At 46.3% G+C, this 16,731-nt stretch overlaps 10 protein-coding genes across 10 annotated transcripts; 5 read left to right on the top strand and 5 right to left on the bottom strand.

Annotated features, from left to right (window-relative positions):
* Nucleotides 1-138: 138 nt before the first annotated feature.
* OXA1 (membrane insertase OXA1) lies at nucleotides 139-1,386 on the bottom strand (the record flags this gene model as incomplete). Its single annotated transcript, XM_022609038.1, has 2 exons — nucleotides 139-1,227; nucleotides 1,348-1,386. 2 exons carry the CDS (start codon nucleotides 1,384-1,386, stop codon nucleotides 139-141), a joined length of 1,128 nt encoding a protein of 375 aa, XP_022465474.1.
* Nucleotides 1,387-1,760: 374 nt separating this feature from the next.
* On the top strand, nucleotides 1,761-2,648 carry PET122 (Pet122p; the record flags this gene model as incomplete). The annotated part of the gene is made up of 1 exon (XM_022609037.1): nucleotides 1,761-2,648. The coding sequence occupies one exon, from the start codon at nucleotides 1,761-1,763 to the stop codon at nucleotides 2,646-2,648; it is 888 nt and encodes a 295-aa protein (XP_022465473.1).
* A 1,126-nt stretch (nucleotides 2,649-3,774) lies between these two features.
* Nucleotides 3,775-5,133, top strand: KNAG0G01680 (2-aminoadipate transaminase; the record flags this gene model as incomplete). The annotated part of the gene is made up of 1 exon (XM_022609036.1): nucleotides 3,775-5,133. One exon carries the CDS (start codon nucleotides 3,775-3,777, stop codon nucleotides 5,131-5,133), a length of 1,359 nt encoding a protein of 452 aa, XP_022465472.1.
* A 299-nt stretch (nucleotides 5,134-5,432) lies between these two features.
* UBP3 (mRNA-binding ubiquitin-specific protease UBP3) lies at nucleotides 5,433-8,126 on the top strand (the record flags this gene model as incomplete). Its single annotated transcript, XM_022609035.1, has 1 exon — nucleotides 5,433-8,126. One exon carries the CDS (start codon nucleotides 5,433-5,435, stop codon nucleotides 8,124-8,126), a length of 2,694 nt encoding a protein of 897 aa, XP_022465471.1.
* A 527-nt stretch (nucleotides 8,127-8,653) lies between these two features.
* SPI1 (Spi1p) lies at nucleotides 8,654-9,232 on the bottom strand (the record flags this gene model as incomplete). The annotated part of the gene is made up of 1 exon (XM_022609034.1): nucleotides 8,654-9,232. The coding sequence occupies one exon, from the start codon at nucleotides 9,230-9,232 to the stop codon at nucleotides 8,654-8,656; it is 579 nt and encodes a 192-aa protein (XP_022465470.1).
* A 1,048-nt stretch (nucleotides 9,233-10,280) lies between these two features.
* PPH3 (phosphoprotein phosphatase PP4 catalytic subunit PPH3) lies at nucleotides 10,281-11,204 on the bottom strand (the record flags this gene model as incomplete). The annotated part of the gene is made up of 1 exon (XM_022609033.1): nucleotides 10,281-11,204. The coding sequence occupies one exon, from the start codon at nucleotides 11,202-11,204 to the stop codon at nucleotides 10,281-10,283; it is 924 nt and encodes a 307-aa protein (XP_022465469.1).
* Nucleotides 11,205-11,621: 417 nt separating this feature from the next.
* On the top strand, nucleotides 11,622-12,785 carry PEA2 (Pea2p; the record flags this gene model as incomplete). Its single annotated transcript, XM_022609032.1, has 1 exon — nucleotides 11,622-12,785. One exon carries the CDS (start codon nucleotides 11,622-11,624, stop codon nucleotides 12,783-12,785), a length of 1,164 nt encoding a protein of 387 aa, XP_022465468.1.
* Nucleotides 12,786-12,953: 168 nt separating this feature from the next.
* On the bottom strand, nucleotides 12,954-13,721 carry SPT15 (TATA-binding protein; the record flags this gene model as incomplete). The annotated part of the gene is made up of 1 exon (XM_022609031.1): nucleotides 12,954-13,721. One exon carries the CDS (start codon nucleotides 13,719-13,721, stop codon nucleotides 12,954-12,956), a length of 768 nt encoding a protein of 255 aa, XP_022465467.1.
* A 292-nt stretch (nucleotides 13,722-14,013) lies between these two features.
* On the top strand, nucleotides 14,014-15,885 carry SCC4 (cohesin-loading factor complex subunit SCC4; the record flags this gene model as incomplete). Its single annotated transcript, XM_022609029.1, has 1 exon — nucleotides 14,014-15,885. The coding sequence occupies one exon, from the start codon at nucleotides 14,014-14,016 to the stop codon at nucleotides 15,883-15,885; it is 1,872 nt and encodes a 623-aa protein (XP_022465466.1).
* A 131-nt stretch (nucleotides 15,886-16,016) lies between these two features.
* LSM5 (RNA-binding protein LSM5) lies at nucleotides 16,017-16,277 on the bottom strand (the record flags this gene model as incomplete). Its single annotated transcript, XM_022609028.1, has 1 exon — nucleotides 16,017-16,277. One exon carries the CDS (start codon nucleotides 16,275-16,277, stop codon nucleotides 16,017-16,019), a length of 261 nt encoding a protein of 86 aa, XP_022465465.1.
* Between the last annotated feature and the right edge of the window lie 454 nt (nucleotides 16,278-16,731).

The raw sequence follows: 16,731 nt of genomic DNA, 5'->3' as shown, positions 1-16,731 counted from the left end.
GCATAAACATGTCAATATGAATAATTATTATATTAACAGAATAAAAAGTTGAAAAATATCCTAACCTTAAGCAGTTTAATATTTACAAGTGCATCATTCGTACTTGAAATGTGTTTTCCTTATACATCTAACACAAGTTCAATTTTTGAAGTCAGATCTCTTTACAATTTTGATTCTGGCGTGGTTTTTCTTTTCTCTGATCGATTCTTGTAGCCTGCGTTCCTCTTCCTTCATTAGTTGCCTCTTCTCCGAACGTTCCCTCGATTTGGCCATATTATCCTTCAAAGAAGCAAAAATTCCCTTGTTTTCGGAGCCGGGAGCAGGCGGATGATACACAACATCTGCAATCTTCAATTGTTTTCTAACCCACTTGTTTCTAAGTATTAACGTCTGGAATACTGAAAAAGTACCGTTCACCGCAAAATATAGCACAACACCAGCCGATAGTTTCATAGTGGCCGGAATAGATACCAATGGTAAAATAATGAAGAATCGCTTCATGGGACCACTAAATTGCTGAGCGCCAGTCTCACCTCCGAGCCGAGTAAACGACATTAATACCGCAGCTGTGATAATTTGAAGGCCTAGGTAAGGATCAGGTAACGTAAGGTCGGAGAACCAAGCGGCGCCCTGGTTAACGAATCCATCCACGGGGTGGTTAGCCATTGCTCTAATCGCGTTGAAAAACCCGATAGCTACAGGAAGCTGTAACATTGGTGCCACAAGCCATCTGTTTTTAACCCCGTTGGAACTTAGAAGTTGTCTTCTCCTCATTGCAATACCCTGGCCCTCGGCCAAATCTGTCGTCGCCATTAACTCTTTGTTTATTGCGTCCATCTGCGGCTTAATCTTCGAGTTTCTAGATATGGTGTCAGAGGATTTGACGTACAAGGGGAACATAAGCAACCTAACTAGGAGGGTGACTGTGCAGATCGTTCCCCACCAAGGTAACCCTGTATAAACATGGACGTACTCCAAAGTATGTTGGATGATGTCAGCGGGCCAGTGCCACGATTGTGCCAATCCAATACTGTTCAAGTATCCGACATGGTTGGAAAGCTCCCCCACGCTCTGCGCTGCTTGTTCTACAGCAGTTGAGGCCGAGTTGGCTATCTCGTCGACTGGGGGCAGCTGAGACTGGATATTTGACATCGTTTCTGCGGCATCCGTAGACTTCTGACGAACGCCAAAACTAACCACATTTAGCCGGGTCGCGTTTCTAATAAGCTCCCGGTGCGGAGCAATAGTCGATATTAGGGCATTTCTTGTTGTCTTTATGATAATGATGTTAGTAAAAAGGTTGCTGAATGAACGTACTGGGGGACGGTAGTGGCACAATTAACATACAACTCTGGAAGTCGCCCTCAAAATAGAAGATCTAAACATCTTCAATCGGAAAGGTCGCCTTTGTCGTAGGTGAGGCTGCGATAGAGAGTCGTCAAACTTATTTGATTTCGGGCCATTTTACCGTTGAACTTCAACTTTTCGTTTTCAATATTGAAAAGCGTCTCATCGAAACTCGAGTGTGTTCTCTTGGGAGCCGTGGTAGAGCACTTGGGTTACGCTACGGGGATACCACCGGGACCCCTCGTTGGTGAGATTGATTAGAGTTTTGTTTGGGAGCTGTGTCGTGTTGTCTTGCGGGAAACAGGTGTTTATCATTTTTCTTCCCCTTATAACAGGAGAAATTGAATGTTAATTAGTTTTCAAGGATGAGGACGCTGGGACTTTCCACGTTTCGGAGATACATTAGCGATAATATGAGAAGGAGACTGTACGCCAATTGTCTTAATCGAAACTTTGATGAGGTTTTAGCTGAAGTGAGAGAGATACCATTTGAAAGCATGGATTATAATTTTTTGAAGGTTTACCTGGCTAAGAGCTGTCAATGGGGTCACACAGAATCCGTCAATCACATCTGGTACAAGTATGTAGTGCGAAAGAACACTTTACTTGTTGACCCTGAGCTTCTCTGCAGTATTGGGAACCTTGCCATATACGACAGAAAAAACTTCATGCCAAACGATATATATAAATATTACGTCAAGCACTACGGTCGAGAGGAAACTCCTAAAAATAGCCAGTGGAGGTATGAACTATTAAGAATAAAAACAGAGAGTTTTGCTAGGACAACCTCTACAAAGACGAATTTTAGAGAAAAGTGGAAGGTATTTTTGCAAGATATGGACAACTGTCTGCCCCTTATAACGAGGTTTAGGGTGAGAGACTTTCCCAATCTAGTGGAAAGTTACCGAGATGAAACACAGGATGGAAAAGACTTGATGGTGGAATATCTGTTTGAAGAAAAGATGGTTGCTGTCAAAAATCCATATAGTTTGCCCATGTTGCTCAACTTCATGTTGCTTGAGACTTCCTTTTCCGCAGATCTCAAGATGTCCTTGTTCAAACGTTTTTTTACTGTGCATCAATTTTTACCTAAGGAAGACTCAGTTATGATATTGGTGAGGGCTTGTAGCAACGACGCATACAGGTTGAATGACCTGTTTGGGTTTTGCGGGGATTTCTCTCTAAGCGAAATGTCACCACGAATATTCCAGCCTGTGAAAAAAGTTTTTAACGAGAAGCAACTAGATCAGGGTTCCTTCCCGTTACTGGCCGCACGAATTAATTCATCCACTAGTCATTAAAACAGCATGTAAATATAAATTCCTTTTTCCCAGACCTACATAGAACTGTGAGAGTAAATTGTAGGCTACCCTTTGTAATAGACTCATTACCCATTGCCACTTAAGAAACAGTACCGTAAAATGTTCTGACATTGACAGGTAACAAGAATCTCGAAACATTTGAATGGGGACATTATCTGGAACAAATATAACCTCGTGCGGTCTGCTTCGATGTTTTGAAGATAGTCGTTGAATGTCAAACTTGGACACAAAGAGCACAAACACAAAAGGAGCACAACTACTTAATTTGCATAATCATATACGGTGAAAATAAGAATTTCAGACTGTTCTGATAACCGCTATTCAGTTACAACTGAATTTAGCTCACAAAATCCATGTTTACTATAAATTTCGTTTTAATTCGGACAGAAATAAAACTAAAGACTGAAAACAGTTAAAATTATGAAAAGTGGATTTACTACAAAACCCCCTACTTCTTTGCACAGCAGGGCCCTTGAAAGAAAGAAGACTGCGATTATGCTTTTTGTTAGCTTTCTTCAAAATATATGTATTTGAAGTAAGGGCAAGACTGAATATTGGCTCAACTGTATGCTAACATCTATGTACTTGTTGTATCTATATCCTACTTTGTTCGTTAGTTTTTGGGGACAGACAGTGCTACTGAGAAAAATTGCTACGGTTCGATAATGTAACAAACACACACCATGAAAGCAAATTGATGTGCTTTTCAATACAGTTTCATGAACTCTAACTTTGCTTCTGTTTTTCCTCGGCGAAGAATATTTAGACGTCAACACAAAAAATGAACCAAACAAACTCGATGCACTACTACAACCCTGCGCCCAACATGTAAACCATGAATACCTCATATCACATCAAGAATCATGAGCACTCGCTCTGAGTTTCCCTTCTGGGATGTAAAAGCTGCTCGGACAGCGTTATCGAAAGTGATCCAATTTTCAATTTTTGAAAGATACTGAGGACAAACTTAACGATACAGGTTGTGCAAGATGTTCAATATATAAACTAGCAGCAAGGTCAATTGGCACGCATTAGTATAAACAATACAGGACTGTAACGGCACACTCTATTTTGAACTGGCTTGTCCTACAACTATATTTTAGTCATGTCGATGGATGCTCCCGCACTTATAAACTTCTTCAAAGGGCATCCCTCCTACAGATTACTCCCAAATGCAGCTGTTGTGAAGGCCACCACTGAATTACTAACACCAACTGAGAGAGACTACGATTCTGAGACGATAAATAGACATCCGTTGACTTACGGATCCGATGAAGGTGCGTTTTGGGTGAGAGACACCATATGCCAGTTCAATAACGGAAAGGCGTTCAAATTCCCTAATGGTTCCCCCTATCGCTCGAAACCTGAGTACCTGAATTTGAATTCGGGTGCCTCATATGGTGTGTTGAGTATATTGCTACAGACAACTTTGCCCCATACAGGGTACACCCGGCAAGCGTTCATCATATCTCCAACTTATTTCCTTATCAACGACTGTTTTATTGATGCTGGGTTTGGAGGGAAACTAACAGCGGTTAGTGAGGAAGGCGAGGATAGTATTGATTTTGATTTCTTGGAAGAAAGGCTGGCTCATTTTGAATCCGAGGCTAGAAGAAACGATGGTGATGTTGGTAATGATACCTCTTGCGTGACCAATCCTACCAAAAATCCAAACAAAAAAGTGTACAGGTACGTGTTATATTGTGTTCCAACGTATGCAAACCCTAGCGGTATGTCCTTTTCGCTAGAGACTAAGAAAAAGCTGTTAGACTTGGCCAGGAAATACGATATGCTGATAATTGCAGATGACGTTTACGATTTATTGAACTACGAACAGCCTCTAGACACCATCCCGACCCCACCAATGAGGATTGTGCATCTAGATAGGTCGACCAATACTGATTCTGAAAGCTTTGGGAATAGTATTTCCAATGCCACATTTTCCAAAATCATCGCTCCTGGATTAAGGTTTGGTTATCACGAAACGATCAACTCTAAGTTAGCACACCAACTTTCTGAAGGTGGTGCTAACACATCAGGTGGGACCCCGTCCCAGCTAAATTCCATGATTGTGGGGACTCTGTTGAAAGAGGGGACGATATCCGAGATACTCTACACGTTGAGATCCGTGTATAAAGTGCGGGCCACGATATTATACGACTCAATAAAGAAATTCCTGCCTCGTGCTACCAAGTGTGAAATGATTAAAGGCGGGTATTTTGTATGGGTTACGTTACCAGAAGGTTACGATGCCGCTGAGATCGGCAATATACTCAACAAAAAGCATCAGGTGGTAATGGCTAATGGGTCCAATTTCGAGGTAATTGGCGATGAAAAGAATTGGGGACAGTCATCGGTGAGATTATCCATAAGTTTCTTAGAAGTAAGTCAAATTGTCGACGGGATCCAGCTCTGGGGCGAAGTGTGTAAAGACTTCGCGCAGTTACATGTACTGACCTTTTAAAGGGAACCTCTGTCTGGTGAAGGTGACGGCTGCTATATGCTTGGACATATTTTCGTATATAATGATATACATATATGTATATTGAGAAATAAGAATTTTTCGGAATCGGCAAAGACACCTTCAGCAGCGTCACTCTGTTGATATCTCTAACCATTTCATCCTGAATACCATAACGTCTTCATTACCAATTAGCTTATACCAGCAGTAGAGAGGATATATTTGAAGTTATATACTTCCTATCTTTTTTTTCGACGTATCATACCCGCTGTACCCGTTAGAACTCACTATCTTTCCAGACCATGAACGACAATATGGAAGAATCGTACTCGATGTACCCAGCTACTTCATCAACTCAACCACCTCCACAGGGCAATATGAGAATGCCAATTTATCAGAATCCGATCCCTATGTACGGGTACCCGCAGTCTCCTTATATATATGCCACACAAACTCCAAACTACCATTACAAGATGATGAACTCGAACCAGTCCATCCCCTATCAAGGCAATGCAGGCATACCCCACCAGAATCATGCGAACGGTGGAATGAAGAAGAAATGGAACAGCAACAATAATACTGGGAACTACTTAGGAGGTACTGGAAGCACAGCCATGAATCCTGCCAAGTCACAGCCATACTACCCAAACCAAAACTACTATTCCAACCATTTAGCCATGAATGCAGGCCAAAACGTGTCTGGTTCTAATAGTAATAAAACTAGCACCCCTACTGTCTCGTACGACCCTTACAAATTTGATGTCTCCAAAACCAAGGCAAAGATGTCAACGGATATCAACAAATGCTTCCCGCTGTTTATCAACACTGATGCAAAAGAATTCGCTGAGGCAAGAGCGAAAACACATAACATAAGACTGGAAAAGGCCAAAACTGTACAATATATCACCGTCCCATCGACTAAGACAGAGGAAAATAAACAGGCATCAAATGACGTAAGTATCGAGAAAAGCGTGAAGACTTCCAAGACTGAAGGCACTACAGAGCCAAAACCAGCGGAAGTCGAGAAGCCCACACCCAAGATCACTACATCCGATAAAACAAAGAAAACAGCAGACGTAACTGTAGATGACGTGCAATCTCTTCCTACTGTGAAGAAGTCGCCTAAGGAGGAAACACCTAAACACTTGAAGGCCGTTGAGGATGGACAGACACAACCTCCCAAGGTATCAACATTGAAGAAAGATGACGAGAAAAAGAAGGCAAAGGCGTCATCGGTAAATTCTACACCTGAAAGTCCAGTTTCAGTCACCCCAACAGAAACACCTGCCAGCGCGGATGCACCTTTGTCAGGCACAAGCTCTGCTTCCGTGTCCACTATGAATAAGACCCCTGCTCGGTCGTGGTCTGCTGTAGCATCGTCATCTGTACCAAAGGGTAAACCAGTCACATTGAGTAGCCACAAATCACTACATTCTCGTACCTCATCTCAAACTCCACCGGCTGTCCATTTACCACAAAAGAAGGACAAGAAATATGTGCCTCCCTCCACGAAAGGGTCTGAACCGTTAGGGGCTCTTGCATTGAGAATGTGTTTTGACCCGGACTACGTAAATTACTTTTTGAGTAAGAGCATCGACATGCGTACCAATCTACCTGTGAAGAGTATCATACCTAGGGGTATTGTCAACACAGCCAATATTTGCTTCATGAGTTCTGTTCTTCAAGTGTTGCTGCACTGTAAGCCGTTCGTTGACATTTTGAATGTATTAAGCACCAGGAATCCTAACTCTAAGACGGGTGCCATGTCATGCAAACTTACCGATGCTCTCACCACCTTATACAGTGAATTTGACCGTGAGAACTTTGAGGAGGAGAAAAGAGAAATAGAGGCAAAGACCAAACCGGCTGTCCCCACGGGCGGGAAGATTCCATACGCTGCTGTGTCCGATGCGATCAAACCGGACAGCTTTTACATGATTTTGTCTAAGATCCCCAAGTTTAAAGATCTGCAATGGGGCCACCAGGAGGATGCTGAAGAGTTTTTGACTCATCTGTTGGATCAACTGGAGGAAGAGTTACTGGCCGCGATTGAGTGTCTATCTGAAAATGAGATTCAGAACATCCTACAGAGTATCAACGATGAGAACTTGAAGATTTTTTTCATTCGGAACTTGGCTCGTTATAAGAATGCGGATTTTATGAAGAACATATCCTTTTCTTTGAAGAGTTTGATTGAAAGGTACGGCACGATCAACGATGACGAGAACGACGAGAACGACGGCGATGGATGGCATGAGGTTAGTTCTACGAGTAAGAAAGGTAAGAAAACCAAGATGGCTGCGAAGAGAACTGTTGAAGTGGTTCCATCGCCGATTTCCAGTTTGTTTGGAGGGCAGTTTAGGTCCGTGTTAGACATACCGAACAACAAGGAATCACAGTCGATTACTTTAGATCCCTTCCAAACGATCCAGTTGGACATTTCCGATGAGGAGGTCAACGATTTGGAGAGTGCGTTCAAGAAATTCAGCGAGTTTGAGTTTTTGCCCTTCAAAGGTTCGAACGGTCAAGACGTCCAAGCTAAGAAACAAACTTTCATTGATAAATTACCTCAGGTGCTGTTAATCCAGCTGAAGAGGTTTTCGTTTGTGAACAACACTGAACAAGACAAGACGATGGCGAACTACAACTCGTACAATGGCCGCATTGAGAAGATCAGAAAGAGGATAGACTACCAACACCAGTTGACAATCCCTGTGGAGTCTGTGTCGCAGCACTTGGGCAAGGGGAAAGAATCCGGAGAGACGCTACGAATTGACCGGTGTGATATACCACCACGGTGTGAGCTCGAACGGCGGGCATTACACCGCGGACGTTTTCCACAAGGAGGGGAACACATGGTACAGAATCGACGATGTGGCCATTACGAAGCTGGACTCTGCCGATGTGTTAGCGGACGACGAAAATGGGATCGGTTCCCGGACAGCATACATCCTCATGTACCAAAAAACCGAGTAAACGCCGGGGGGGGGAGATGAGGCCTCGACCACACATACATACACTTTACGTACCATTTACAGTAAAGATGTCATAAAAACGAAAACAAACAATTACCGTTATTGGAAGTTTCCCAAAGAGGAAAAAGGTTTTTTAGCTTTCCTGCAGAATGATGTAATTATTTCACGAGCAAAATTTGGAACTTTGAAGAAACTGGCACCGAGATCGAGATGTAGAGGATGAAAGCTTAGATAAAGATAATATTTTTAGAATAAAGTATTAAGATATATGTAAAGAACTTGAATAATAACGAAAGATGCAACGCACCAAGACGTTACTGTTGATCTAAGGGCCTTTGAAAGTGGGACCAGCAAAAAAGAGAGAGAATAGGTATAATAGGGGTTGAAAAATGTACAAAGAACCAAAATTGTAGCTTGGAAAGCGCACGTTTCTCTAGATGCAGTAAAATCGTGAAATGATGTGAGTCTTTTTAAAAATTAGTAGATATGGAATAGTCAAGGCGACTATTCTATTAATTTCGTAAGAGGAATGTGGGAAAACACGCTTCTTACAACAACATCAAAGCAGCGGCTAGACCACCGAAGACGGATGGAGCAACTAGGTTACCGGCAGCGTTGGAAGCTTGTTGGACGGTCTTTGGAGCGGCGGAGGAGGCAGGCTTGGCGGAGGACACACTTGGCTTGACAATCTGTGTAGTTTGTGTCTTGGCTTCAGCGGCCTTGGAGGACTCGGCGGCAGCCTTGGTCTCGGTTGGCTTGACGGTAGCTGGCTTGGAGGCCTTTGTGATGGTGCATGGGCAGTCGGTGATGGTGATGGTACCGGCGGAGGAGACGGTGATCGTCTTACCGTTGGTGGTGATCGTGGTTGGTTCTGGGCAGTAAGTGGTGAACTCGGTGACGACGGTGACGTCGGTGGCGTTGACAGTGGTGACTCTGTATGGAGCGGAGGACACTGAAACCACGGAGGAGACAGAGGAGACTGGGGCCACGGAGGAGACGGAGGAGACTGGGGCCACGGAAGACACAGAGGAGGACACTGGGACCACAGAGGAAATAGAAGAAGCGACGACAGAGGAGCTGGTAGAGTTACCGTAAGCCAAAGCAGAGGCGGCGAAACCTAGAGTCATTAGAGCGGAGGAAACTTGCATTTTTAGAGTGGTAGTTAAAGGACTAGCGATTGGTAGTAGTTTGATTGGTTTTATTATTTCCCACTAACTAAGATACAAGAGAGAAAGAATGGGAAAAATGGAAGGAGACAAGCAGTAGCATCGCTGCCTTATATACATTTCCAAACGTCGCATCCGGGAGGGCTGCTTGCTGAATACACGGGATGCAACCAGCTTCCAAAAACAGCGCACTCACTGCACGGAACAAAGATAGTGCCGTCCCAAGATGGGTTGCGACCAGGCGTAAAACCGGTTATAGGTGGCGCTCCGTGCCCCATATCTGCTCGGATGTCGAGATTTATTAGTCAACTCAGCCAAAAACAGCAACAATATTTTACCCTTTTGGGCCGCCCGGCGCCTCCTCTGCCCGCCGGTGAGGGGCCGCCACAGCGGCAGCGCGGCCCAAAGCGGAAGTAAGGGGCTCTTTTTTAAACATTTTGTTTGCCGAAAGGGGAAGGCGGCGGCGCGGGCGCCTGCTGCGGGCCTCAGCAGCGCACGCGCCCAAATAGGAATAGAACACTCCCACGCGATTTCCCAAACGGGCTGTGTAAGTGGGCCCGATTGGGAGGGGAGGGGAGCGGGAGAGGGGAGAGGGGACGGTTGTGTGTGTGCAACCCCCCCGCCGGAACTGAGAAAAACAGTAGATATTCTATTAATATCGCCCCCTGGTCACCCGCCTCCGCCAGAACTTTCCCGATCGGGAAGGCGGTGGGGCACGCAGCGCACTATTAATAACACACACACCGTCCCAAAACGGCAAGCGGCGGAACGGACGGGACACCGGATTTGGAAGTTGTCGACCGCTTTCGGAACTGGAACTGGAACCTGGTGCCGGGCCATTCGCTACTGAGTGGGATGCTACCAGCTGGTCGAAGGAGAGGAGACGAGGTGGTAACACCCCGTCTCCTCGCTGGTTGACCCCCCCCCCCCCGCCCCCCTCCTCGCAAGTGGATGGCGGGGCAGAAGCTGGTGCTCTCGTATTACATGCACAGGTGGCTGTCTCTCCCCTCTACAAGAAGTAGTCCATCTGCGGTTTCTTCGTCGGTATTATGGCGTTGCCCACTCCGTCTTGCGGCTGGACGGCCTCGAATATCGTGTAGTTCCGCTGTAACTGGTCGTCTATCTCCAAGACAGCGGCTATATTGCCACACCGGTAGCAGTAGTTCGGTGCTGACCACACAGTCACAAGACCGCCGTCAAACATCTCTTTGTAACCTTCCATCACAAGCTGGTGTGCTCTAGCGATGAGCTCTATGTCGTTGCCGTGTAGGAACTTGTCCACCTCGTTCTTACCAAACAGGAACCCTGCGCCTCTCGGGGACAGAGACCAAGTCTCGACGTCGTCCGGGTCAGACCACAGCAGGTCACACATGGGTCCCTCGTGCGGGACCTCTTGTTTCCTGTCGATCCCGCGGATCGCGTCCAGCGTGTCTACATCGGGGGAGAGACCGCCGTGCACGCAGAATATCTTGTTGTTGATAATGGCCCCCAGGGACAAGTAATCAAACACCTCGCAACAGTACCGCCACACGTTGCAGTTGCCGTACTTCCGCAACACCTCGTCGTAGAACCCGTACACTTTCGTGATCTGCCTGGTCTCGTGGTTCCCCCTGATCAGAGTGATCCTGTCTGGGTACCGCAGTTTGTAACACAGAAGCAAGAGGAAACTCTCCAAAGAGTAGAACCCTCTGTCGACAAAATCCCCAAGGAATATGTACCGCGTCTTCTCCACGCCTCCTGACTTCTCGAACAACGTCAGCAGATCGTGCAACTGGCCATGTATGTCCCCGCATATCGTCACGGGCGTGTCCACATACGACACATTCGCCTCGTTGATCAGCAACTCTTGCAACTCCAAACACAGACTGTACACCGTCTCCTCCGGTATGTGCTTCCCCTGCCTCAGCAACTCAAGCGTGTGGTCGAGATTCATACCGCCGAAGTTACTTGCTGTTATTTTTGTGCCTTTGCAATGACTCTCACTCACTCTCTCGAAGTGATTTTTTTTATTATTATTTTTGTTATTATTACTACAGTTTTTTTTACTACTGGGTATACAGAAAACCCAAGATGGAGCGTCCCTTGCGAAGGGAGGAGAGTGCTACGTTCGGAGCACGGTGGGTGAACCTTTGAAAGTGCCGCCATCGTCCAGTGAAGACGTCAAGAACTTTTTCTGCGATTTCAAAGAAAATTTTTTCACCGAAATTCGATGACTTTTTTTAATTATTCTTTTTTTGTTTCGCGTTTCGCGTCGACACAGGACTTGGAAGATGGGAGTGTTTAGACGGGTTCGTTAGACTTCACTGGACACACTGCAATTGCTATTGGAAGCGAAGTTGCTCGAGAGAAAATGATGGATATTGCACTGCTGAAGAGGGCAAACCCGCTGCTGTTTACCACGGAGAGGTACGATGAGTACCCGACGGACCCCGAAGAATTGCTCCAGTTGCTGAGCAGCGAGGCGAACAGCGACTTGTCCGCGAGGGAGAGGCCCTTCACGGAGTTGGACCAGCTGGATTTCTTGCTCTATAGGGATTCCGTCACGGGGGAGCTCGACGTGCACAAGAAGTTGGCCTGCGAGTACGCGTTGTACCATGCGGAACGTATTAGGAGGCATAGAGGGGGCGACCACCATGGCGAGAAACATGTGGGGTTCCAGGATTTAAAGGACAGCAAAACTGGGAGCGACGAGTGGTTCACGCGCTTGGTGACGCTGCTGAGTGAGATCAGCGGGGATAAAATGGACTTGTCGCAACTCGAGAAGACTGCGGTGCACCAAACGAGACCGGGGGACGCATCGAACAGACAAGGCGTCGCACGGGACCAGCAGGATGCCCTGCACGAGTTGACCTCATACATGCTCTCGAGCTCGATCAAAAATGGTATCCACATACGGCCCAGCGATAACGTCGACGATCCCGTCAAGTTTTTGAAGAACGGGATCGAATCGCTTATCGAATCAGCGAGTACCGCGAATACGAACACGAACAGTACAGATGAGAGAGACGCCACAGAGACGAAGCTAGCGGAGCTGACCACCGCATTCAAGGACTTGCAATTGGCGCACAGTTTTTTGACCAAACAGTTCGAAAATGACCATACAGACCACATGAGAGATATCGAAAAATTGACAAGAACAAACAGGGAATTGCAGGAGAAACTTTTAAACTACCATTCTAACCTATCCAAGATCGAAAAGAAACTAAAGGATAACGAGCACGAGTTGAGACATTCGCGCGCAAGAGACGAAGTGGCAGGAAACCATAGTATTGCTCTCGATTCCCCCGGGAAAATGGCCAGCACGCCGAACCTGAATCACGAAAGTATGTGGGGGGTTCATACCGCAGATCAGAACGAGACGTTGGGCGCGACCCCGGGTTCACCGTCTCTTTCCATAATGAAGAACGAATTTAAAAGACTCCTAACGGAAACGCAACGCAAGTACGAAAGAGAAATCGGCCAAGAACGTGAAATCAGGAGGCAACTGGAGAAAGAATTAAAATCCCTGCAGTAAACTGCTTTTCTCCACACCGATTATCTATTCATTGCCTTCATTTCCTCCCACTTTTACATTACCAATAAATGTAAAGTTGGGAAGGGCACACTAGCCCTACCCACCATACATATATATATGCATATACCGATTAACAAAAAAAATGCGACGAAGACGATGACGAGAACGTCACATTTTCCTAAACTCGCTGAGCACAGGGTAGATGGCCTCAAATGCCTGGTAAATCTCCTCCCTTTGCTTCGCACCCGTGAGCACAATCTTTCCTGAAACGAAGATTAGCAGGACGATCTTCGGCTTCACCATTCTATAAATAAGCCCAGGGAACAGTTCTGGTTCGTACGACGAAAAAGTACCGTGACTGAACGCCAAACCTTCTAAACGAATAGGAAATTTAACGTCACAGGACCCAACGATATTCTGTATCTTAAAATCTGTGAATTTCGCAGCAAACCCAATCTTCTGGATAATCCGCGCATACTTTCTGCTCGCCAGTTTGGAGTCGTCCTCACTTTTGGCACCCGTCACAACCATCTTCCCGGATGCAAAAATCAGTGCCGTGGTCTTGGGTTCCCTGATACGCATAATTACGGCAGCAAACCGCCTTGGATTGTATTCTGCATTACGCGCATGCAGCGCCACCGTCTTCAGGTCCAGCCTGCACCCGAGATTTACAGTTGCGACTATATTCTGAAGCGTTGGAACAATCCCAGAAGTCGACGCACCGTCCGTATCGTCGTCCGCTGCGTCTTGCCGCAGCACAGCCGCACCCTCCTCCCCATCCTCCATTTTACTCTTGGACTCAAAGTCGCCGTTCACATCTGCGGCAGCATCACCGCCGGCACCTCCAGTCTGGCCCTCCCATACCTGCCTCGTGTTCGGCTCGAACACAATCTTATTGCTATTCCGAAACTCCTCTAACCTCCCCTGATCAGACATGCCCCAAATACAAAACCAGAACAACCGAGGGACAAGGGACAGCTCTCAATAAACCTCCCCACCAACGCCACTTCCCCTTCACACCAACAACAACAACTCCGCCATCGAAAGCTTCAAAGGACGTCTTGTTTCGATTTCAATTTAAAATTTTTATATTTTTTGGTCCTTTTGAAAAATCACTTTTAACGGTGATGCGATGAGGTTCCGGAACTCGAAGGACGCGTCACATTGACGAGAAGTGCCCTGATTAGTACTGCAAGAGGTGAGTTCAGTGAGTCAGGATTTGAGCTGAATGGAGCTGTACGGCGTTGCAGTGGAGTATGAGACGTTGGCCTTTGAATTGGCCCAAGAGATGCTCGCAGAGGGGTCCTCTGAGGTTTCCCTAGTGCAGTACTACCGTTTGATTGAGATGGCCGTCAGGACGCTTGTCGCGTTGAAGCAGCGGGGCACACTGTCGTTGGAGCAGGACTGTGACGTGACGTGGCGGCTGGCGCGGCTTCTTGTGAACGAGACGTGGGACCTGGATCTTGCGGAGACGTACCTTTCGTCGCTTAGGGAGAGGATTATCAGCAATGGGAGGTTCATTGACAATTTGAACGCGAGGCTCGTATGCGAGTACTGGCTTCTGTATGAGATCCCATTGAGAAGAGACGACAAGTTCCACTGCAAAATTGCACTTAGAGGGTGTTTTGCGCTTCTCGAAGGGTTGGACACGAAATCGAACATGTACAGTCTGTTCAAGTTCATTGCGGCGGCCCTCAATCTTAAGATGAAGAAGTATAGGCGTGCCCAGTTGCAACTGGAAGAACTGGTTTTAATTATTGAAGAGCATGACGCGTCGAGGAGGGATTGGTACGCGTTTGTGCTGCTGCGGTACGTCAATTTGATGCTGGAAAGACGAACTCCACTAACGCCAGCTACTAAACAGAGACTCGCAGCATTGAAATGCGACGAGATCGGCCCGCAATTATACGTTTGGAAACTTTTCTTGGAGTTGACAATCCAGATATACAAGGACGCCAATATAACGGACGAGCTGAACAAGTTCAAGACGTTTTTCCAAAGTTACAAGACAGAGTTGAAGACGGCGGATCGATACTCCATCAAATTCAATGAGTTTATATCCATGCAAGTGCAACTGTCGACGATATCCCAGTACAGGGACGTGAAGAACGTTTTGCTACTGATGCAAAGTGTCAGCTACCTGGTGAACTGCTACGATCCAAGGGCGAACTTCTCGACAAAGTTCTTACCCAAGGTCAAAGCCACGACAGGGCAATTAATCAAAACAATGGCTGATGGTGCGATGCCACAATCACTGAGCCACTGGGACACGAAGTCCGCATGGTATAATGATATTTTGTACTACTGCGATTTTTACACCATGTGGGAACATATGTTGTTGGGATCGTCGATTGAAACGCAACAGCCCAAGGATACCAAGTTTTGGATTTACAACGAGTTGTTAAACGCTATTAATGGACAGTCAGGCTTAAGTGATTGCGAAGGTGCGAGCGATTGCCTTGCGAAATACAGCGCGGTTTTGGCAAAGGGACAAAGTGCAAAGAGATCTGCACCAAACGAGGTCAAGATCATTTGTCTCTTGAACCAGTTTACAGTGTTAGCATCTCAAGTGAGCCAAAACGAGGGAGTGCAGGATGGCATTACACAATGTGGTGAAAAATGGGCCCAAATAGCGGAGTTAATGAGGGAGACGGATTTGGAGGGCAACAATGTATGGGACTGTACCATCGCGATTGTCTGGATCATATCGCATTTCGAGCCGTTCACGTGGAACCCATTACCGAGTACGAACGAGGAGAAAAGCGTTTATATGAACAAGCTGAACGAGTACTACTCTGCGAACAAGATGGTTAACATGGAGCACGCGGTGGCCGGTGGTGAGCGGTTTCAGTTGAAGAAGAGTCTACTGTTACAGATATTATTGAATTACCTGGGTGGGAGAATCATCGAGACTGAGACAGAATTGATCACAGAAATTTCAGCGACTTGTTTCAAGCTTGCACGGCGACACAATATGGCAGCCATAAGCTACGTTGTGGGGCTGTGGCATCTGATGAATTGCACCATTTCGATGAAACCGAAAGAGGTGACGTACACAACGGCCAAATTGGAGGCCATTGTGAGAGAGATGAAAGCCTGACCGGAGCAGGCGCATGCCCCATACCAACATTACTTATTCCTTTAGATTGCATTATAATACATTATTATTTTTATTTCTTACTCTTCTTGTTACTTAGTTAGTAGACATGCAAAGAGACCTCTTTGAGTTGCTTATATATCTTTCTTGCCGCCGGGGACCAGCATGACAATGTTGTTCCCACTCAGCAGCATTCTCCCGTGATGCTCCATGATCTTCTCGCTCTTACCGTCTGTCACTGTCCACTCGACGGCATCCTCAATGATCACGTTGACAAAATCGTCAAAACCGACCAAAGTCCCCGTGAATTCCCTGTTGGACTGCAGAATAATCCACACCGGCTGGCTGATAGTCTTGTCTATCACCTCCAATGGCAGAATGTCTGGTACGCTCATTGTCCCGGTCCTAATGTCCTCCTCGAGAGTAATCTGCCACCACTCTTACAACTCTCTTACCACTACGGGTCTTTTCACTTTTCCATCTTTTCAAGAAAGAAAAAAAAAATTCACCTGCAAAACCCTAATCAAGAAAATTTAGGGTTTGGTTTCTTCCACGGCGCTACCATACCTCCATAGCCATCTTCAGTATATCAAAACAGGGTGCAAATGCGCGCAAAGACCGTTAAAGTGTCTGTCTACGATGCGCGGCGACGGCGACCGAGTACTGCGTGAGCCGTCCGTTGTGTGTCTGCACCGGTGATTGCAACTGTTTTAGGCCGGACACCGCTGGATTAACGGGTGCATTTTATCTGAGTTAATTGAGCAACAGCATCGAACGGTGCAGGGGAAACCCTGCTGAGCTGACTACAGTTCAGGTGCTTCCCGTGGACCCCGCTTCAAAGCAAGGTGT

Source organism: Huiozyma naganishii, chromosome 7 (genome assembly GCF_000348985.1).
Source record: "Huiozyma naganishii CBS 8797 chromosome 7, complete genome".
Lineage (NCBI taxonomy): Eukaryota > Fungi > Ascomycota > Saccharomycetes > Saccharomycetales > Saccharomycetaceae > Huiozyma > Huiozyma naganishii.
Note: the sequence above shows the minus strand (reverse complement) of the source record. Positions and strands in the feature narration are given on the sequence as shown.